This window comes from Dipodomys spectabilis, unplaced genomic scaffold (assembly GCF_019054845.1).
Source record: "Dipodomys spectabilis isolate Male_0828 unplaced genomic scaffold, ASM1905484v1 ptg000141l, whole genome shotgun sequence".
In the NCBI taxonomy this organism is placed as follows: domain Eukaryota; kingdom Metazoa; phylum Chordata; class Mammalia; order Rodentia; family Heteromyidae; genus Dipodomys; species Dipodomys spectabilis.
Genome location: NW_024870818.1, coordinates 5,630,405 through 5,653,726, shown reverse-complemented (window position 1 = coordinate 5,653,726; position 23,322 = coordinate 5,630,405). Strand labels below are relative to the sequence as shown.

The 23,322-nt window shown below is 37.6% G+C and overlaps 1 protein-coding gene across 1 annotated transcript in view; it reads left to right on the top strand.

The window, feature by feature from the left end:
* Rel (REL proto-oncogene, NF-kB subunit) overlaps nucleotides 1–22,510 on the top strand; it is a 28,163-nt gene extending 5,653 nt beyond the window's left edge. The window contains exons 2-10 of the mRNA XM_042691232.1: nucleotides 2,209–2,351; nucleotides 4,747–4,895; nucleotides 11,377–11,468; nucleotides 16,962–17,102; nucleotides 17,533–17,637; nucleotides 17,972–18,184; nucleotides 19,707–19,775; nucleotides 19,914–19,982; nucleotides 21,663–22,510. Coding sequence (XP_042547166.1) covers nucleotides 2,209–2,351; nucleotides 4,747–4,895; nucleotides 11,377–11,468; nucleotides 16,962–17,102; nucleotides 17,533–17,637; nucleotides 17,972–18,184; nucleotides 19,707–19,775; nucleotides 19,914–19,982; nucleotides 21,663–22,444 — 1,763 coding nt within the window. The 3' untranslated portion in view covers nucleotides 22,445–22,510. The remainder of the gene's footprint in view (nucleotides 1–2,208; nucleotides 2,352–4,746; nucleotides 4,896–11,376; nucleotides 11,469–16,961; nucleotides 17,103–17,532; nucleotides 17,638–17,971; nucleotides 18,185–19,706; nucleotides 19,776–19,913; nucleotides 19,983–21,662) is intronic.
* The last annotated feature ends 812 nt before the right edge of the window (nucleotides 22,511–23,322 follow it).

The window sequence follows — 23,322 nt, the reverse complement described above, 5'->3', positions numbered from 1 at the left end:
ATACTACCATTGGTTATCCTTAAACCAATTTTGTCATGAACACACTCTTCTCTTTCCCTAGGATATATTTTTTCCTCTCTCCTTCCTCTCCCCATTCTTTTGTTTCATTACCTGTTTTATCTTCTGACATAATTGGACATTCCTGATTCTTATTTTTTTCTCATCATTTTCTGCAAAAAAAATTAAAGTTTTGCTGGGCGCTGGTGGCTCACGCTTATTCCTAGCTGAGGAGGCTGAGATCTGAGGATCACCATTCAAAGCCAACTTGGGCAGGAAAGTCCGTGAGACTCTTATCTCCAATAAACCACCCAAAAACCAGAAGGGGCGCTGTGATTCAAGTGGTAGAGCACTTGCCTTGAGCTGAAGAGCTGAGGGACAGTGCCCAGGCCCAGAGGTCAAGCCCTATGACCAACCAAAAAAAAAAAGTTTTAGTGCTTTTCTTACTTTTGTAGACTAGAAATTTGTGGTGCTTACCTCATTGTTCCATAAATCATTATGGTAACAATTGCAACAGTGTCACTGTATTATTGTTATCAAGAAAGCATGTGAAATAATAATGGATTCCAATTATTAAGTATCAGTTATGTGTATAACACTTGGTAAGAATTTAACACATGTAATAGCCAACCCTCACAACTCTGTGAGGTGGTGCTATCATTTTTACCTCCCTTTTACAGTGGAGGACATCAAGAGATGTTGATAACATTTCAAGTTGTGTAAAGTGCCTGGGTAAAATTAAAAGGACTCTGTTTCTAGTACACTAATAAAGTTAGCTTTGTGTTACCCTTATGAAAATTACATTCTAACTATATAAGCCTTAGTAAAATGGACTTGTAATTGTGGGAATTTAGAAACACTAAATGGATTGGGGGAGACTTTTGTTTCTGTTATTGGAATAATAAAGGGAAAGATGTATATGTTTCAAGCAGCTTATTGATGCATAATTGATATGTTACATGTTTAAATCATGTAATTTGGTAAGTTTTGACATATATTTACAACTTAAATCATTAATACCATCACAATAACTAATATGTCCATCATCCCTCAGAATTTCTCATCTGTCCTACAACTCCTGTTTTAGGCTATTAATGATCTCCATTCATTATAGATTAGTTTACATACTCCAGAATTTCATATAAATGGAATTATATAGTATATGCTCTTTGGGGATTGGCTTCTTCCACTCAGCATAATTTTGAGTCATTCATGAAGTATCAGTAGTTAATCTTGAAGGTACATATTTTGAATAATATGCCACATTTGCAGCCCTTTGTTAATAATAAATAGCAAATAATTATTTTCTTTTACCTGTTTTCTTCTTTGTGTGTGTGTATCTGATGTGAGTATATGTACGTGCTATTAGGGGTTGATCTTAGGGCATTGTACTTACAGGCAAGCATCCTACCACTTGAGCCAGACATGGTCTCAACTCTGTAGTGGTTTTTGTTGTTGTTATTGGTCCAGCTCTGGCTTTTGCTGGTTATTAATTTTGTGTGTAGGTGTGTGGGTGTATGTCTGTGTATGTGTGTGCCAGTCCTGGGGGTTGAACTCAGGACCTGGGTACTGTCTTTGAGCTTTTGTGCTCTGTCACTTGAGCTCCACTTTTGCCTTTTATCGTTAATTGAAGATAAGAGTCTCACAGACATTCCCACCTTGGCTGTCTTTGAAGCAAGATCCTTAGATCTCAGCCTCTGAGTAGCTAGGATTGCAGGTGTGAGCCACAGGTGGGTACTTATCTTGATGATAATTTTGGAGATAGGGTGTAACTTCCTGTCTTGGAGAATGCCTGAATAGTGATCCATAATTTAGACTTTAATAGACTTTCATTGATGGGTTAACAGGTATGTGTTGCTACTTCCAGCATCCTTCTATTGAGATAGAGTCAGACTTTTTTGCTTGGGCTGGCCTAGAACTTTATTCCTTCCATTCTTAGCCTCCTGCATGGTCAGGTATGACCCATCCATGCCATCTAGTTTTTAAATGAAGTCTTCCACTTTTACCACCAAGTGACTGACTCCTGTAACACTACAAAGAAGCTAAATCTTGGAGGGGCGCATCTTTCCTTTTCAGTCTTGATAACTTTAACCGTGGCATTTAAAGTTGGGAGAGAAAAACCTTTGTTTTACTGTGCTGTTAAAGAAAATTATTAAAGTGCATTGTACTGTAAATCTAATCTCATTATCCCCTCCCTTTAAAAAATTTCAGGTGTTTATAACCCGTATATAGAGATAATTGAACAACCCAGGCAGAGAGGAATGCGTTTCAGATACAAATGTGAAGGACGATCAGCAGGCAGCATTCCGGGGGAGCACAGTACAGACAACAACCAAACATACCCATCTATCCAGGTAAGAGACTCTACTGTATTTATCTCACTTTTAGTAGTTCCTAATTTAGCTTTGGAAAGTGAATTAAAGGCTCAGATTCTTCACATTATCCTCTGCCATCTTATCTTCCTTTTATTCCCTTTTTTCTTTTAAATTGATTGTATTAGATAGATGTGTATGGACATTCTTAATATGGAATTCTCCCTCTTATATGTTGTCTATTAATCTAAGTAGGATGACTTAGTATACAATAGCAGCTTTTAGATGTGATTCCTTTTATAACCACAAATTTTATAAAGAGAAAAAATCATTTACATATGGAAGTAAGAGAAATTATTGTGTAGGTTAAAAAATGGATTTGAAAACTTATTCTTCCTGTGGCTGTGGTCTTTTTGTCTTAGGAACTATGGAAAAAGAGAACTTTCTCCTTTCATTTTTCTTACTGTTTATTGCTTATTTTTGATACTTTGGATTATTGACATCATTTAGAATATCATTTTTAAGTATATTCCTCACATTAGTATGTTCTTTGCATTTGAGAAGTAGTTTTTATTGAAAACAAATTTGATGAATATACTGTATTTCTATTAATAAGTTTTTTTATTTCATAAGCTGCATCTCATTTGCTTTTTTTAAATATCTTTTAAATACGAGTCAAAAGGCTTAATGGAGGGAGCATTTGTTGATTTGGAGGGCTTTTTTTTTTTTGCCAGTGTTAGAGCTTGAACCCAGGGTCTTGTGTTTATTTAGCTTGTTTGCTTTTGGCTAGTGCCCTACAACTTAAGCGATGCTTCCAGTTCAGCTTCTTGCTGATCATTTTGAAGACAGAGTATCATGAAATTTTCTATCCAAGCTGGTTTTGAACCTGAATCCTCCAAATCTTAAACCTCCAGAATAGCTAGGATTACAGACAAGAGCCACTAGAATCTGGCTTCCAGTTTGGATTTTTTACTCTTTTGTTTTTGTTGGTCAGAGCCTGGACACTGTCCCTGAGCTTTTGTACTCAAGGCTAGCACTGTACCACTTTGAACTACAGTGCCACTTCTGATTTTTTGGTGGTTAATTAGCAATAAGAGTCTCACAGACTTTTCTGCCCAGGCTGGTTTCAAACCACAATCCTCAGATCTCCGCCTCCTGAGTAGCTAAGATTATAGGCATGAGCCACCAGTGCCCAGCCAATTTGTATTTTTAAATCACATCTTTTGCAACAGTATGGATTTGGTTTGTCTAATTTATTTGAGTGTTAAATTGGACAACATGTATTTAAAATAACTTAGAATTTCTATTCTTTCAGGCCTTTGAGCCATTTTAAACTCTTTTCTATGATTCAACTTTTCTATTTCTTTCTAAATTTTATTTTTTAATGTTAAAATTTTTTTAATTATTTATTTAAAAAATATTTCTAAGATTTATATACTTCCAGTAGGTCATAAACACTTTACAACTTGAGGTCTGTTATCTTAAGATCTGAAGTGGTTACCTACTCTTTCATCCAGAAAAGCAACAGATATTTCTTGGTTACTATTGTTTAAATTCAAAATTGTAATTTACTGTCTTCCACCTAGTAAACAAACCTTCCTTAATTACTTAGCTTTCATGTAGTATGCTGGTATTTATGTTTCCTGCCTGTCTTTGCAGAATTTCTTTCTGTCTCTCCCATTCTAAACTCTTTTACTTTACTATGAGTGTTCTACATGTATTGTCTGTGTGAAACTTCATCTTGTTAAGCATTTGTTGGTTATTATATGATACTATAGATATATTTCCCAATTAACAAATTTTTTGTGAAACAAAATATTGCAACTAAGTAAAATAATTATATTTATGTGGTATTATTTTCAGTGTGGCTTAAATATATATTGATATGTATGGTCTGCCAATGCATATAAGAACAAGGACACTTAGTTACCTAAAAAGTAAATATTTCTCATGCTTTTTGATTAAAAAAGATATGCTATAGGGGCTGGGAAGGTGGCTCAGTGGTAGAGCGTTTGCCTTGCATGCTTGAGGCCCTGGGTTCGATTCCTCAGCACCACATAAGCAAAAAGAAAAAAGCCGGAAGTGGTGCTGTGGCTCAAGTGGTAGAGCGCTAGCCTTGAGCTGAAGAGCTGAGGGACAGCACCCAGGCCCAGAGTTCAGGCTCCACTACCGGACCAAAAAAAAAAAAAAAGATATGCTATAATTCTACTTGTTTTAAAAGGCTTATTTAAGCAGAGTCAGATGATATGACCAGTTGAAATTAGGAGCAGAAAATAATGTGTCCAGCAGTTGAAAGGTAAGTTTTTCCTTGCTGGTATTCTCTGCAGTGTTTCATCTCAACTACAATTGCTTGTCAGCTGAACTTTATTTAGTGTTAACTGTACATCATCAGTTCTGATGAGATATATTTATGGATAATATATTCCCTCTCTTGCAGATCATGAACTACTATGGAAAAGGGAAAGTTAGAATTACATTAGTAACAAAGAATGACCCATACAAGCCTCATCCCCATGATTTAGTTGGAAAAGATTGTAGAGATGGCTACTATGAAGCAGAATTTGGACAAGAACGCAGACCACTATTGTAAGTACACAGACTTAGACAACTCAAGAATATATAGGTAGATAATGCCCTGTTTCCTATTCATAACTGTCAGTTACATTTTAGCAGAATAAATAATTGTAAAAAAGAATCGTGTGTGTGTGTGTGTGTGTGTGTGTGTGTGTGTGTGTGTGTGTGTGTGTGTGTGTGTGTGTGTGTGTGTGTGTGTGTGTGTGTGTGTGTGTGTGTGTGTGTGTGTGTGTGTGTGTGTGTGTGTGTGTGTGTGTGTGTGTATCAGTCCTGGGACTTGAACTCAGGGTCTAAGCACTATCCCTGAGTTTTTTGTTTGTTTGTTTTTTGGGGTCCGGTCATGGGGCCTGAACTCTGGGCCTGGGCGCTATCCCTCAGCTCTTCAGCTCAAGTCTAGCTCTCTACCACTTGAGCCACAGCGCCACTTCCAGCTTTTTTCATTTTGCTTATGTGGTACTGAGGAATCAAACCCAGGGCCTCATGCATGCAAGGCAAGCACTCTACCACTGAGCCACCTTCCCAGCCTATCCCTGAATTTTATTTGCTCAAGGCTGTCTGGCACTTCAAGCACAGCTCCACTTCTGGCTTTTTAGTGATTAATTAGAGATAAGATTTTGTCTCACAGACTTTCCTGCCCTGGCTGGCTTTGAAACACAATCCTCAGATATCAGCCTCCTGAGTAGCTATGATCATAAGTACGAGCTGCCAGTGCCTAGCAATAATCTTTTTTTTTTTTTTTTGGCAAATAAACCTATACATGGTTGTAAATATACTAAGGTACTAATAGTAATTGTCTTTGGATGGATAGGATTGTGAGATTTTTGTATTTTTGTTTTATATTTATTTTATAACTTATTTATGCAATGAACATGTATTGCTCTTGTGGGAAAACAAATCTTAATTATAGCAGAAAAGGATTGACAACGTTCCTTTTATATTAGTAATAATAATTTAGATAAAAAACACTTTAAGTCCAGTCTGATGGTGGATTGCCTATCTATTAAATCTCAGCTCCTTGAAGAGGTTAAGATAAGAGGATCTCTTGAGCTTATGAGTTTAAGGCCAGCCTGAGCAAGAGTTAGACCCTGTGTTAAACAAAATGAAGCAAAACAAACACTGAAAAGAAAAACAATTTTAAATGTACTTTTTAAAGCCTAGCATGGTGGTATTTACCTATAAAGTGAGCATTTGGGAGGCTGGGGCAGATTGTCCTTCAGTTTGAGACAAACTCGATTATGTTATAAGAAAAAAGTAAAAATTCCTTTTATTAATAGTAACAGAAATCTAAAATATCTAGTGATATATATTTGACAAGAAATATTTCCTATCTATATTACTATATAAACTTTTGATCATTCTTGTCTTGCCATACTCTTTTTTGATTTCTAAAAACTTCTAAAACTTTCTAAAAACTTGTTTTACTCTCTACTTTTCTGGCTATATTTTAAATATATATATATAGACAGTAATTTTTTCTTGTTGTTTTTGTTGGGTGTGGGGCTTGAACTCTGGGCCCGGGCACTGTCCCTGAGCTCTTCAGCTCAAGGCAAGTGCTCTACCACTCAGCCCCACTTCTGGTTTTCTGGTGGTTAATTGGAGATCAGAGTCTCAAGGACTTTCTTGCCAGGGCTGGCTTTAAACCACAATCCTCAGATCTCAGCATCCCGAGTAGCTAGGATTATAGTCATGAGCCACCAGCTCCTAGCAGTAAAATTTTTTGATTACTTCAATTATTGTCTTAATAATTGATTTTATGTTTATCTCACCTATACCTCAATCCCAAGATTCCATTAAAATTGATTACTCATTATGTGTAGCATTATATTTAGCATGAACATTTTTGTGATACCATGTTATATGAAATATTTTAGGCAGAAATCTACAGAGATTATGGCTCTACTGTTTTCAAAGAATCACTTCAGGAGACATGTGGTATTAGTTTTGTTTCCATTCTTGGTGATATTGACACTGTTATTAAGAACTTTCTCTTAGGCCAGGTGCTGGTGGCTCATGCCTGTAATCATAACTACTCAGGAGGCTGAGATCTGAGGATCGCAGTTCAAAGCCAGCATGGCAGAAATGTCTCTGAGACTCTTATCTCCAATAACCACCAGAAAACTGGAAGTGGTACTGTGGCTCAAATGGTAAAGTGCTTGCCTTGAGCTGAAGAGCTCAGGGACGAGTACACAGGCCCAGAGTTCAAGCCCCATGACCAAAAACAACAACAACAACAAAAAGAACTTTCTCTTCCCCATTTAAGAAGTATCTGTCAGCCTGGTGTCATTGCACCTGTAATCCTAGCTATTCAGAAGACTACAATTCAGAGGATAGTGGTTCAAAGCCAGACAGGGCAGAAAAGTCTCTTAAGACTTCATCTCCAAAATCATTAAAAAGTTGAGTTGGAGGTATGACTCCAGGGGTACAACACAAGCCTAGCAAGCAAGCTGAGAAAGTACGAATTCCTGAGTCCAAATCCCCATACTGGCCAAAATAAAAAAGTATCACTATCAACTTAGAATTATTTAGTGTATTATAGTTCATTATTAGCATTATATGGATTGTCAAATGACCCAGATATGATCAATACAAACTCCTTCATATGTTCTCATTTTCTTCAAGCACTTTTTTATTTTCCTACATGTGTGTTCAAGACTTTTCTTGCTCCAGCCTAAAGACCTTTAGTTTTCCCCAAGAATCTGTAGCTTCAGTGTGGAATAGTTTTATTTTGATTGCTTTCTCAATATTCTTGAAAGCACATCAAAATATATCCCAGATTCTCCTCGTACTATGACATTAACTCTTCCTTCTCAAAATTGGTCTTCCAAAGTGTCTAGTCACAATATATTCCAATAAAGCCACAAATATAAGCATCATCCCTCACACTTATCCAGGTGTGAATACACTAGCCTTTTAAGTGACACTTTAATCTCTCTCTGTTACCTAGTAACATCTTATCATTACAACACTAATTCAACAGTCTGAATTTGAACCCTTTAAATAGTCTTCTACCTCCTGGACTTGCATCTGCTCTTATACTTTTTTCCCTTAGTTTTCCTCACATTAGCCAAAGTAATCTTTTGTTTAAAAAATTGCTAATATGGGCTGGGAAAGTGGTTCAGTGATAGAGCGCTTGCCTTGCGTGCTTGAGGCCCTGATTCCTCAGCACCACATAAGCAGAAAAAAAAAAGCCGGAAGTGGCGCTGTGGCTCAAGTGGTAGAGTGCGCTAGCCTTGAGCTGAAGAGCTGAAGGACAGTGCCCAGGCCCAGAGTTCACGCCCCACGACCGAACCCTCCTTCCCCCAAAAAATAAAACAAAAATAGGGCCGGAAAAGTGGCTCAGTGGTAGAGTGCTTGCTTTGAATGCATGAGGCCCTGGGTTTAATTCCTCAGCACCACATAAGCAGAAAAAGCTGGAAGTGACGCTGTGGCTCAAGTGGTAGAGCACTTGCCTTGAGCTAAAGAGCTAAGGGGCAGTGCCAAGGCCCAGAATTCAGGTTCCATGACCGGCAAAAAATAAGATAAAATAAAATAATAAAAAATGGCTTATATTAGTTTTATAGGGAGGATTTCATTGCTAAATTTCCATTCAAGTTTAGACTATAGTACAATCATAGCGATCTTTTAAAATAAACTAGAATTGCTCTTGGATTAAAAGTCAGCTTTCCTTCCATGGCCTGCCTACAAGGCCCACATAACGCACATGTATTTCTAGCCTTCTGTTGTCTTGTGCTTCCCCTAATCTCTATATTCCAATCATGAAAGCCTGCTTTAGATTCTTCTGCTCATAGTGCTCTTGTTAGGAGTCTTTGCATGATTAGTTCTTTTTGCCTGGTTTAGTTCTTCCCCTAATTTAGTTCTGTTTGTATTAAGTATCACTTCCTTCAGGAAGTCTGTTTGCTCACTCTGAATTGATCAACTTTGTCCTATCATAAGCTCTTGTATGTATCTTCTTAAAACTTGTCATGATTCATGTTTTACATGTCTTTTGTGTGTGTGTGTGTGTGTGTGTGTGTGTGTAATTATTTAATTGCTTTCTGATTCATCAGATTGGAGTTAGCAGACTTTGCTATAAAAGGCTAGATGGCAAATATTTAATGCTTTGTGAGCCTTCTGGTCTCTGGTACATTTCCCTCTGCTATTTTGGCATGATATGTGAATAAACAAGCATTGCTATGCTCCAATACAAGCAGGCATTGTGCTGGATTTGGCCTTCAGAATAACAGTTTGCTAACCCTGTACCAAACTGTAATATCCATGAAGGGAGGAAATGTGTGTGTCTTTGTGTCTGTGTATCTGTGTATCTATTCTCCTTGTTACCTTCCAGACTTTTTTAGTCTATAGTAAGTAGACCCCAAACTTGTTTTTTTTTTTTTTGGGTCCGGTCGTGGGGCCTGAACTCTGGGCCTGGGCGCTGTCCCTCAGCTCTTCAGCTCAAGGCTAGCGCTCTACCACTTGAACCACAGCGCCACTTCCGGCTTTTTTCTTATGTGGTGCTGAGGAATCGAACCCAGGGCCTCAGGCATGCAAGGCAAGCACTCTACCACTGAGCCACCTTCCCAGCTCCCCAAACTTGTTGAATGACATTGACTAACTGATGACTGACTGAATTAAATCAAATAACTTTCATGATCTTTGTGTTTCCTCAAGTCATAATAATCTGTTTCTCTTTCCTTCTCCTCCTCTTTCTCTGATTATACAAATGAAACAAAATCAAGTGGTATATAAATGTATTAGGATGAAGAATTCTTTTTTTGTTGTTGTTGTTGGTCATGGGGTTTGAACTCTGGGCCTGGGCGCTGTCCCTCAGTATTTCAGGTCAAGGCAAGCACTCTACCACTTGAGCCACAGCACCACTTCCAGTTTTTTCGTCGTTTTTATTGGAGATAAGAGTCTGATGGACTTTCCTGCACCAGCTGGCTTTGAACCTCGATCCTCAGGTCTCAGCCTTCTGAGTAGCTAGGATTACAGGCGTGAGCCACAGGCGTGAGCACAGGCACCTGGCTGGATGAAGAATTCTTTTAAAACTTTTATCAAAGAAAAATAACAGAATGGGGGGGCTGGGAAGGTGGCTCAGTGGTAGCGCGCTTGCCTTGCATGCCTGAGGCCCTGGGTTCCATTCCTCAACACCACATAAGCAAAAAACGAAAGAAGCTGGAAGTGGGGCTGTGGCTCAAGTGGTAGAGCGCTAGCCTTGAGCTGAAGAGCTGAGGGACAGCGCCCAGGCCCAGAGTTCAGGCCCCATGACTGGACCCAAAAAAAAAAGAAAAAGAACAGAATTAAGAATCTTTGAAAGGAGAAAAAGTAAGAGAGTGGTAGTTACAAAATTTTAAGTAAGAATTAAGAATTCGTTATTTACTTTTTAGTTATTGGAAGTAGAGGAAGGAAATGGCCAAAACACTTTTGGTATTAACCAATCATAAGTATGGTGAATGTGCAGAGCATGAACACAAGGCTGCATGAGGATGGCATGAGGCAAACAAAGCAGTCTTAGTTGCTAGTGCCATGTAAAGATTGAACAAATAGTAATGTTAGTATAATTGAGTTTTGCTTCCTTATTCACACCTACTCACCTTCAGTGATGTCATGGTTTTTCCATGTGGGAACAAGTATGACTGAGTGGTGGTGGGGAGTTCCCCCATCATCAGCTTTACAACACACATGCAAATCAGCAATATTTGTAGCTCTTAAGAAGTTTTCCATAAGTGACATTTTGAAATTTTGCTAAGTATTGTTAGTATTAAATCACTTCCTAATAATTTTAACTTTGTATGATATGATATGATATGATATGATATGATATGATATGATATGATATGATATGATATAAAACTTAGTCTGCAGCTATTAGCTGTGAAGTGAGGGCTCACAAATCCGATCTCCAGGGGGTTAGAGTGTGGGGTAGAGATTAGGTACAGGAGGAGCAGCAGGTCCTTGAACGCTGGAAAGTCATGAAGAAATGGAGACACAAGTCTAAGCACCAACCAGTTATTTCCATGCCCACCTATTGTTGCCAGACCACTAAAATGTTCAAGAAAAGTCAGAAAGCCAGTAATTGTTAGATTTTTAAATTTTGGTAATGTATACAATCTTTTTTAAATGTAGACAACATTCTTACAGACTCAGCAAAACATATCTGTGGGCATAATTTTATACCTTTTGCCTTATATGATCAATATGCAGGTTTTAGTGATTCAGATCATGAATTTGTAGGAGGTAAATTTTTACCTTTTGGTGTTGCCTATTCATCTCTATCTACTTTGGTAATTAAGCATGTTGGTAAGATGTAATTATAAAATATATTAAAAATAGTACTGATACACTGTTTTAGTTATTCTCTTAGAAATATAACTACTTCTTGACTCATATCTTTATCATCAGAATTAGAAATACAATTTATGCTTTAATGTCTTCTCAATGGTAGATATGTGTTTGTTTTCTACAGTATTCTGTTTGCATATAATACAACTTTGAAAGTTTTATTTTTCTCTTCTAGTTTTCAAAATTTAGGTATCCGATGTGTAAAGAAAAAAGAAGTAAAAGAAGTTATTATTTCAAGAATAAATGCAGGAATCAATCCTTTCAATGGTATGTTTGAGACAATCATTTCTATTATTTAGATACTTTAACTTCCTGGGTAATTTATATCATCATCCTATATTTTATTTATTTATTTATTTTTGGGTCTGGTCATGGGGCCTGAACTCTGGGCCTGAGCGCGGTCCCTCAGCTCTTCAGCTCAAGGCTAGCGCTCTACCACTTGAGCCACAGCGCCACTTCCGGCTTTTTTCTTTTTGCTTATATGGTGCTGAGGAATCGAACCCAGGGCCTCTGGCATGCAAGGCATGTGCTCTACCACTGAGCCACCTTCCAAGCCCCCAGGATCCTATATTTTTTTGTGTTCACTTTTCTGCTTGTTGACTTACACCTGTATCTGAGGAATTAACTATATTTATTTTTTTTGAATTATTTTTTTGAATTTTTTTTTGAATTTTTTTTTTGAATTAACTGTATTTAAAACCTGTCCTTGTTTTTTCTAAGAAAACCTTCTCAAAATGTTCTGGTTCTCTCTCTCTTTTTTTTTTTTTTTTTTTGTCGGTTCTGTGACTTAAACTTGGCCTGGGTGCTGTCTAAGCTTTTTTGCTTAAGGCTAGTGCTTTACCGCTTTGAGCCACAGCTCCCCTTCTAGTTTTTGGGTGGCTAATTGGAGATAAGAGTCTCACAGACTTTCTTGCCCTAGCTGGCTTTGAACCACAGTCCTCAGATCTCATCCTCCTTAGTAGGTAAGATTACAGGTGTGAGTCACCAGCACCCAGCTTCGATTCTCTCTCTCTCTCTCTCTCTCTCTCTCGCTTTTTGTTGGTCATGGGGCTTGAACTCTGGGCTTGGACGCCATCCCTCCACTTTTCAGCTCAAGGCAAGCGCTCTACCACTTGAGCCACCGAATTTCTAGTGATTTATTGGAGATAAAAGTATCATAGTTTCCTGCCCGGACTGGCTTTGACCCATGATCCTCGGATCTCAGCCTCCTGAGTAGCTAGGATTAAAGGGGCGCCCCACCTCCTGATTCTCCTTTAATATGACTTTCCTTCTGCCACTCTTCCAACAGAATATACTTCCCTTTCTTATTGCTGAATACACAGTTGTATTGGAATACATGTAATTCAAGGATATATTTACCAGCAAAGCTTATTCCTAAATATGGAACACGATATACAGAATTAGAAGCCACACAAACTATTTTCATAGTATATTCATGTATATAGTTATATATAATATCTATGGTATATGTATATAATATATAATATATATAAGTATTATAATATATTATGTATATATCATTAAATCTTATTGGGAATGACATTAAGAATTTATTCTAGGATAATTTCTGTGTAGCTCCTGATACATATTAACATTGTTGTAAACAAATATTTACTGAGTTAAATGCTAACATCTCTCTTCTTTTTTTGGTGCTGGTACTAGTACTTGAATTCAAGATCATGTGATCTCAGCTTGTTTGGTCATGGCTGGCACTCTACAACTTAAACCATTCTTCCACGCCCAGCTTTTTGCTAGTTAATTAGATATAAAAGTCTCAAATTTGTCTTCTTCAGCTGGCTTCAAATCCCAGTCCTCAAATCTCAGCATCTTGAGTAGTAGGATTATAGACACAAACTACCAACACCTGGCTTTATAGGAGTCATTAATACCTTCTGAAGGTACTTAAATAAGAATGTGAAGTCAGATATGGTGGGACATACCTAAAATTGCAGCCATTTAGGAGACTTGAGTCTGGAGGATTTTGCGTTCAAGACCAACATAGGCAACATAGCATGTCGAAGGAAGGAAGGAAGGAAAGAAGGAAGGAAGGAAGGAAGAAGCCAGGAAGGAAGGAAGGAAGGAAAAAGCCAGGCACCAGTGGCTCACTCCTGTAATCCTAACTACCCAGGAGGCTGAGTTCTGAGAATCATGGTTTGAAGCCAACTTGGGCAAGAAAGTCCATGAGCCTCTTATCTCCAGTAAACTACTTAGAAATTGCTGGAAGTGGCGCTGCAGCTCAAGTGGTAGAATGTGAGCCTTGAGCTGACGAGGCTCTGAGATAACGCCCAGGCCCTGAGTTCAAAATAAAATAGAAAAATAAAATAAGATAAATAAGAAATAAAATAAAAAGAAAGAAAAATAGACAAAAAAAAGCCAAACAAGTGCTTGAAGCCTTGAATTCAAGCCCTACCACCAGCCCAAAAAAAGAAAACTAGGCATGTCAGAAATTAAATGATTAGGCCAGACACTGGTGGCTCACACCTGTAATCCTAGCTACTCAGGAGGCTGAGATCTGAGGATCCTGGTTCAAAGCCAGCCCAGGCAGGAAAAGTCCATGAGACTCTTATCTCGGATAAACCACTCAGAAAACCAGAATTGTCACTGGCTCAAGTGGTAGAGCGCTCGCCTTGAGCTGAAGAGCTGAGGGACAGCGCCCAAGCCTAGAGTTCAAGCCCCACGACCGACCCAAAAAAAAAAAAAAAAATTAAATGATTATAAGTTTGTCATTTTAAAGACATCTTTATTTTGATTCTTAATTATCCTGGATATATAAAAATAACTTAGGCTGGGAATTTGGCTTAATGGTAGTGTGCTTGCCTAGCATACATGAAACCCTGGGTTTGTTTCCTCAGTACCACATAACCAGAAAAGGTCAGAAGTGACACTGTGGCTCAAGTGGTAGAGTGCTAGCCTTGAGCAAAAGAAGTTCAGGGACAGGACTGAGGCCCTGAATTCAAGCCCTATGACTGGCAAAATATAAATTAAAAAAAATAATTTAAGAGACATGATGATAATTTAAATAATACATTCACAATCAAGTACTGCTTTTTATGAACCATCAGTGAGCATTGCTTTTCTCTAGGTCTTTACTTTCATAGAATTTAGTATAGAGCTGAAAGCAAAATTCCATTACCCTTGTTTGATCTTAGTTGCCAGAGATACACTGTTAAGTATGATACATATTTTTCTTTCTTTCTTTCTGTTTTTTTTTTTTTTTTTTTTCAGTTGTGGGGCTTAAACTCAGGGCCTGGGCACTGTTCCTAAGCCTCTCTGTGCTCAAAGCTAGTAGTACTCTACCACTTGAGCCACAGTGCCACTTCTGGCTTTTTCTGCTTACATGGTACTGAGGAATCGAACCCAGAGCTTCATGTATGCTAAGCAAGCACTCTACCACTAAGCCACATTCCCAGTCCTGACACATATTTTTCTAGAATTTCTGTTATACATGTATGTTCATATATTAACATACAGTAAGCCTGCTTTTTTTTTTCAGATTTATTACACATGGTTTTGACCAAGCACATTCAAAAAATAATAATACACTTTTTTAATTCAAAGAAATTTTAAAAACAAAAATTTTATATAGTTTAATTTTATGTAGGTTATATAGTTAAAAACGAGTAGAAAAGGAGAGGAAGTAAGATTAAAATGGAGTAAAGTAGATCATTTTATATATATATATATATATACACACACATATATATATATATTATTTTTTTTGGGTCCGGTCGTGGGGCCTAAACTCTGCCCCTGGGCGCTGTCCCTCAGCTCTTCAGCTCAAGGCTAGCACTCTACCACTTGAGCCACAGCGCCACTTCGGGCTTTTTGCTTTTTGCTTATGTGGTGCTGGGAAATCGAACCCAGGGCCTCATGCATGCAAGGCAAGCACTCTACCACTGAGCCACCTTCCCAGCCCATAGATCATAATATATTATATGCAGTTGTAATTATCACAGTGAAGCCCCTCTTGTTCAAAATATAGCCGTATAGTTTTTAAAGAAAAAAAACACCTAAATGGCCTTCACATTTAGTCACATATACAACTCTAATATCTGTCTGTCCTTTACTTTCTTCCACTGCTTCATGAAACCTTTACTATTTTAGAAAATCTTTTGTTCTCCCTCAGTCCAATCCTCTCTAATCTTTTCAATGATATTGTAAGAATATAAACTTGCTTCATTTTTGTTGTTGTTGTTGTCGTCAATTGTGGGGTTTGAACTCTGGGCCTGGGTGCTGTCCCTCAGCTCTTCAACCACTTGGGCCACAAGCGCCACTTCGGGTTTTCTGGTGGTTTTCATTGGAGATAAGAGTCTCACAGACTTTCCTGCCCTTTCCTGCTTTGAACTGTGATCCTCAGATCTCAGCCTCCTAAGTAGCTAGGATGACAGGTGTGAGCCACTGGCATCCAGCTTTGCATCATTTTTTAACTTAGATCGTTATGTTGACAGCCTTTTAGGCATTAAAAATAAAAAATTAACCTTCCTAACTAACAAGATCAGTTCAGAACTTTGATCAGTGTCCTTCAGTGGCTCCAAATCAATTTCAGCAGTGGTTTTCAGTTTAAATGTGTATAGGAGTTCCATGGTATTTGTTTAAAATGTAGATTCTAGGTTACATTTTCAGGTTTGGTGTAGGACCTGGGAATCTGCTCTTAAAATCAGTGCTTCTTAACTTTCCCAATGACCCACCGTAAGAAATAGATTTACTTCTCTAGTCCATATGTAGACATGCGCTCACCATGTCTTACTAGCATACTCTCCACTCTTTTCTGTTACCTACTTTTTTCCATTTGTTAATTCGTTTGTTCCTTTCTCCTCTCCTTCCTTATCAAACCCACTAAATTAATTTCTGTTACAAGTGAAGCATGGATCTTCACATTTTGAGAAGTTCTTTTTTTTGGTTGGTCATGGGTGTTGAACTCCTGGACTGAATGCTCTCTTTGAGCTTTATCTCTCAAGGCTAGTGCCCTACCACTGAGCCATCACTCCACTGCTGGTTTTCTGGTAGTTAATTGGAGGTAAGAATCTCACAGCCTTTTCTGTCCAGTCTGGCTTTGAACCATGATCCTCAGATCTCAGTCTCCTGAGTAACCAAGATTGTTATTATTGCCGTCAACATTTTAGGTCTAGATTCCACATATAATTGAAAACATGGATAAGAATGTTTAAAACTTGGGAATATTTAACTGTCCTCTAGAAATCTGTTGAAAGAGAGAATAGTAGTAATTCCTGCAAGATTTAGGAGACTGGATTTAGACAGGACCAAATAAATATTTGTCTTCAGTTCCTTTTTTTTTGTGGGGGGGAGGCAATCCCACAGCTTGAACTCAGGGCCTGGGCAGTTCCCTGGGCCACTTTGTGTTCAAAGCTAGTTCTCTGCCACTTGAACCACAGTGCTACTTCTGGCTTTTTCTGAGTAGTTTATTGGAAATAAGAGTCTCATGGACTTTCTTGCCCAGGCTGGCTTCGAATCATGATCCTCAGATCTCAGTCTCCTGAGTAGCTAGGATTACAGCCAGGCATGAGCCACTAGTGACAGGCTCATAGTTCCTTTTTGAATGTGTCTATTATTTATCAAAAACTGTTTACTGGGTACCTGCTAATAGTAAAAGGCATTCCTGAGATTGTGTACCATCCTATTTTTGTTAGTATAGATTTGAATGCTACTCAGGTTATTGGATATGGTGGATAAAGGTATGACCTAGCAGGATTTAGCTCTGTATGACAATTCTGCATTCTAAAACGCCAATGTACTATTCAGTCCCTGAACAACAGCTGCTTGACATTGAAGATTGTGACCTAAAAGTGGTGAGACTGTGTTTTCAAGTGTTCCTTCCTGATGAATGTGGTAATTTGACAAAAGCTCTTCCTCCTGTTGTCTCTAACCCAATTTATGACAACCGTAAGTACATTTTCTTATATTATAGTCTTATATTATAGTCTTATCTTAAAAAACAAACAAAAACCTTACTGAGCTATTAGAGCCTTATTAGAGCTGAGGTGGTAGACCAGGCACTAACTACAATCCAGGACTGCTCCTGATGACCATATATAATATAGATTAGAAGAATCATAATGTTGAAACAGGGAGATTTATTTAGAAAAATGTTACTATCTACAAATGAAGTCACAAGGTTCTAAACCAAGTTAGGTAAAGTAGTTATCTAAAAGTAGGATAGATATGAATGCTTAATGTATTTCATGTCCTTTATTTTCACATTAAAACTTTTATCTGTTCTGTTAATAATTTGTCTTCAAATTCTATCACTTACAATGAAGTAAAAATGTCTTACTAACATAGCAACCCAATTTTTAAAATTCTTTATACATAGGTGCCCCAAATACTGCAGAATTAAGGATTTGTCGTGTAAACAAAAACTGTGGAAGTGTCAAAGGAGGAGATGAAATATTTCTACTTTGTGATAAAGTTCAGAAAGGTGATTATGTATTTTGTTTGTTATATTGAATTAAGAATGTATTTTAGGGGCTGGGAAGGTGGCTCAGTAGTCGAGCGCTTGCCTTGCATGCCTGAGGCCCTGGGTTCAATTCCTCAGCACCACATAAGCAAAAAGAATAAAAGCCGGAAGTGGCACTGTGGCTCAAGTGGTAGGGCACTAGCCTTGAGCTGAAGAGCTGAGGGACAGTGCTCAGGCCCAGAGTTCAGGCTCCACAACTGGACCAAAAAGAAAAAAAGAATGTATTTTAGATTCAGATGTACGTTTTTCTTTGATTCTTCTATCATTACTACTTCTTTGACTTCTTATTCACTAGATGATATAGAAGTTCGTTTTGTGTTGAATGATTGGGAAGCAAAAGGTATCTTTTCACAAGCTGATGTACATCGTCAAGTTGCCATTGTTTTCAAGACTCCTCCATATTGCAAAGTTATATCAGAGCCAGTCACAGTGAAAATGCAACTGCGAAGACCTTCTGACCAGGAAGTTAGCAAATCTATGGATTTTAGATATCTGCCAGATGAAAAAGGTATAGTACTTTGGTAGTAATGATTTATATATTCCTTAAAGTAAGATGCATTTGAGTACAGTTTTGGGTATTCATAACCATTTTATTTTATTTTATTTTATTTTATTTTATTTGAGAACATACTGTACAGAGGGGTTACAATTACATGGGCAGGATAATGTATACATTTCTTACCAAGCATTGCAGCCTCCTCCTTTGTTTACCCTTCACCTCCCTTCCCAGCCCCCCCTCCCCCCCACCCAATCATACCCCCCCCCACACACCGACATTGTAAAGCTGGTTTTGACATGACATTTTGTACTTCTCATTGTTGCAACAGGTCCACCTGAATCCTTAAACGACTTGTTTGTCGCTGTCTCCTCCACATGTTATACTGACATCAAATATAGTGAAAGCGGGGGTTACACTGTGGGGGAGGGACATACAAAGCAACAAAGAAATAATCTTATAAATGCGTTAGAAACACATGCATGAAAGAAACAAAAACATTAAAATACATATTTGAGGGTTCGTTTTCCTAATATCACATTCTCTGACTTTTTCCGCTTGACTCATACCTATACTAGATATTGCAAATAAGGGAAACCATGGGACCTATGTTTCTTTGGGCCTGGCTTACTTCACTTAATATAATTTTTTCCAAGCCTTTCCATTTCCTAACAAATGAGGAAATGTCATTCTTTCTGATGGAGGCATAGAATTCCATTGTGTATATATACCACATTTTCTTGATCCATTCATCTACTGAGGGGCATCTGGGTTGGTTCATAACCATTTTTTTCTTGGAAGTTTTCACCCTTTTTTTCTTCTTTGCATCAATTTGAAAAAAACATCAAAGTTTCTAAAAATGTTTATGAAATTTTCTGTTTTATTTTGGGGAGTCTAATTTTGTTTTTTTATATCTTTTTTTTTTGTCGGTCATGGGGCCTGAACTCTGGGCCTGGGCGCTGTCCTTGAACTCTTTAGCTCAAGGCTGTGCTCTACCACTTGACCCACAGTGCCACTTCCAGCTTTTTCTGCGTATGTGGTGCTGAGGAATTGAACCCAGGGCCTCATGCATGTAAGACAAGCACTCTACTACTGAGCCACCTTCCCAGCCCTTTTGTATCCTTTTTATAGATAGAAAACTTGCTGCTCAAGAGAGTATTTTGGGGTTCTTAATCAGACTTTATTGATACTGACCTACAGATATCACAAGAAAACAAGATGAATACTTTATAGACTTTTTGTTTTGTGAAATGGGTATTTGGTATATAGTCTAGGCTGGTCTTGAATTTATGATCCTCTTATGTCTCAATTGTTGGGGTTCTGACATGTGCAACCGGGCCAGGTTTTTAAACCTTTTTATTAAGAGAAAAATAATGCTTACTACTGATGTGGGATATATTCTATATTACTAATACTTACTAAATCAATATGATGGGCATTAAAGCATTTTCTATGTACAAATAAAGTGCCTGTCTGTTTGAAGTGCATAATCCCCATGACCTTTCACCTGCTTTCCTGATTTCCTTTTAATCAGATACTTATGGCAATAAATCAAAGAAACAAAAAACAACTCTACTTTTCCAGAAACTGTGGCAGGATTGTGGTAAGAATATTTTGGATTGATTCATATTTAAGTAGATTTTGCTTTATTTACTTTGCTCCATTTTTTAAAATTTAACTGTAATTTTTAAATGTAATTTTTCAAATTACATTTAATAATAGAAAACCTTTATTTTAACAGCTAATTTTCCAGAGAGAGCAAGACCTACTCCTCCAGGGTCAACAGGAGAAGGAAGATTCATCAAAAAAGGTACCTTATCCGCTGAAGGATATTCCCAATGATCAGAAAGAGAGTTACTTCATACAATATATTAGAATTTCATTTTTTAGCAATAAGTACTACTTTTTGATATTTTTTACTCTCCCGTAATTTTTTAATGCTTTCAATATTAAATGAATTGAACTTGGCCTCTAAAGGTTATGTTAGAAACTTACTGTGTTTGGGGGATTTGTTGTTCAAGAATTGACACTTTAAAGGGCTTCAGGAGTAACTCAAATGATAGAGTACTGGGCTTCAATTTTCAGTACTTAAAAGTTATCTTTTATTAATACAGTGCTAATTTTATTTTCAATGTGTCAATGGAAGATATAATTTAGATCTGGCTAGTTACCAATTTTATCAACACAGCCAGTGACTTCTTGATTCCATTCTGGCTCTAGCTGTCACCATGTGTCTGCGTGTGTCTGGCTGTAGCTATCGTGTGTGTGTGTGTGTGTGTGTGTGTGTGTGTGTGTGTGTGTGTGTGTGTGTGCGCGCGCATGCATGTGCACACTCACATGTGTGCATGCACACATGCATATATGCATATGTTTACACTGTTGCAACACTGTTGAATAGTTCCAACAGAGGCCATTGGAACAAAGCAAAAATTTGCCAACCTCTGGCTTAGATAATTCATCCAAGAAAGGGTTAGTGGGAAATCCTTTCTTTCTTCTTGTATCTTCAAATTAGCACTTTTTTCTCCATTTACTATATACAGTAGTTGCATTATACATTAATAAGTATGGAATTAATTTTTCCATTAATTTTTACTGTAAATTTTGTAATGCCTTACAGTTATATCTTGGTATGTTCTTTTTTTTTTTTTTTTGGGTCCAGTCGTGGGGCCTGAACTCTGGGCCTGGGCGCTGTCCCTCAGCTCTTCAGCTCAAGGCTAGCGCTCTACCACTTGAGCCACAGAGCCACTTCCGGCTTTTTTTTTTGCTTATGTGGTGCTGAGGAATCGAACCCAGGGCTTCATGCATGCAAGGCAAGCGCTCTACCACTGAGCCACCTTCCCAGCCCTCTTGGTATGTTCTTAAAGTATATTTTTCAGTCCTTCTGAATGTTTTCTCCATCATTCCATCTTCTAGATGAAGATTTTAAGATGATTTTGGCTGTTTGATTTCTGTTCATTAAAATTCTGATATTTGTCTTTTTAAAAATATATTCAGAACAAAAATATATTGCTAAAAATAAATCAGAAATTAAATTTTCATGTTTAACTGGAAATGTCATATGCCAAAGTGACTTATGAAAATCATTTTACATGTATATATTACAGAATTCAGTTTGGAACTTGTATATTCGTTTGAGCTTTAAAAAATTTTTTCATGCAAGCTTGGCACTGATGGCTCATGCATATAATCCTAGCTACTCAGGAAACTGAGATCTGAGAATCAAGGTCCAAAGCCAGCCTCAGAAAATCCTTGAGACTCTTACCTCCCAAGTAACCAGCAAAAGGCCAGAACAGGAGATATGGTCCAAGTCATGAATGAAAAAGCTAAGAGTAAGAGACCCTGTTCAAGCCCCAATTCTAGGGGGGAAAAATTCAAAATGTTACATCAGTTTCCTTTTTCTTTTACCCGTGTATTATGATTTTTAACTTAGAAATAGTGCTTGAAATGTTTTATTCATTGTAACTTTGTAAAATGTATTTTCTTCCCACAGAATCAAATTTATTTTCTCAATGTGCAGTTTTGCCAGAAGTGATCAAGACTTCAAGTGATTCAAGTCAAGCAGAACCATACTATTCCTCACCTGTGTCTATCTCAAGTAGATTACCACATCATGCTTCCACCATTTCCTCAGTGGTACCTCAGCCTTCTTCAAATTGGTCATCAGTAGCCCAACTCACCTCACATCCAGTCAACACAAATCCATTGAATAGTTTAGCAACAGGGACATTTTCCTCTTCACAGAGTATCTCACCATTTCCAGACATGCCTCCTGTTAATAATTTACATGCTCCTAATGCCTGCATTTATAATAATGCTGATGACATAGGTAGAATGGAAGCATCATCCATTTCATCAGCTGACTTATATAGTATTTCTGATGCGAACATGCTTTCTAATTGTTCTGGGAATATTATGACAACCAGCAATGATCGAATGAGGGAAACCGATCATCCAAGACTTGTGAGCATGCATCTTGAAAACCCCTCATGTAACGCAATGTTAGACCCAAGAGACTTGAGACAGCTCCATCAGATGTCTTCTTCCAATATGTCCACAAGCACCAATTCCAATACTACTGGTTTTGTTTCACAGTCAAATGCATTTGAGCAATCTGACTTCAGTTGTGCAGATAACCATCTGATAAATGAACCGGAACCATCAACTGATACTAATCCAAACAATCATAATTTTGTTCAAAATAGTCAGTATTCAAGTATTGGTATTATGCAAAGTGAGCAATTGAGTGACTCCTTTGCATATGACTTTTTTTAAGTATAATTTGCAGGGTTTATTTTTATTTGTTGGTTATTTTTTTGTTTTTGTTTTTTGTTTCTTTTGGTTGTCAGTACTGGGGTTTGAACTCAGGGTCTCACGCTCTCCCTCACCTTTTTTGCTCACAGCTGGCATTGTACCACTTGAGCCATTACTCTAGTTCCAGCTTTTTGCTGGTTGATTAGAGATAAGAGTCTTTCATTTGTCTGCCCAGGCTGGTTTGTGCCTTGGTTCTCAGATCACAGTTCCTGCTCAGCTGGGATTATGGATGTGAGCCACCAGTGCTTGGCAACTTGCAGAATTTTAATTTTTAAATGTTCAGTCATTTTGATAATACATACATACATGCATTCATATATATAGAGATATAGATATATACATATGTATTTTGTATTTGAAAAATACAATATGGAATTCTATTTATTTTTGAGAGTTCCAGAATTTTTTTTCAGAGAAATATAAAACTTTAGATATTTAAGATGCAAAATTGAAAATGGAATATTTCAAAATAGACATTTAAGCCAGGTCAGTGTCTGAAGCCTGCTTGGTAAGCAAAGGTTAGAGGATTATGGTTTGAGGACAGTTTGGGCAAAAAGAAGTTCACAAGACTCTGTTTCATCCTATGGTTAGGTACAGTGGTGATGCACTCTTGTTAGCAGCTACAGGGGAAGTCTGACTTCTGGGCACAATGGTGCCCACCTGCCATCCCCAACAACATGAGGAAGCACAGGTAGGAGATTCATAATCCAGTCTGGGCTAGGCAAAAATGAGACCCAATTTGAAACATAACAAAAGCAAAGACTGGAAGTGTGGCTTAAGTGACACCACCTATCTGTTAGACAAAAGGCCTTGATGAATTCAAACCCCAGTACTGAAAA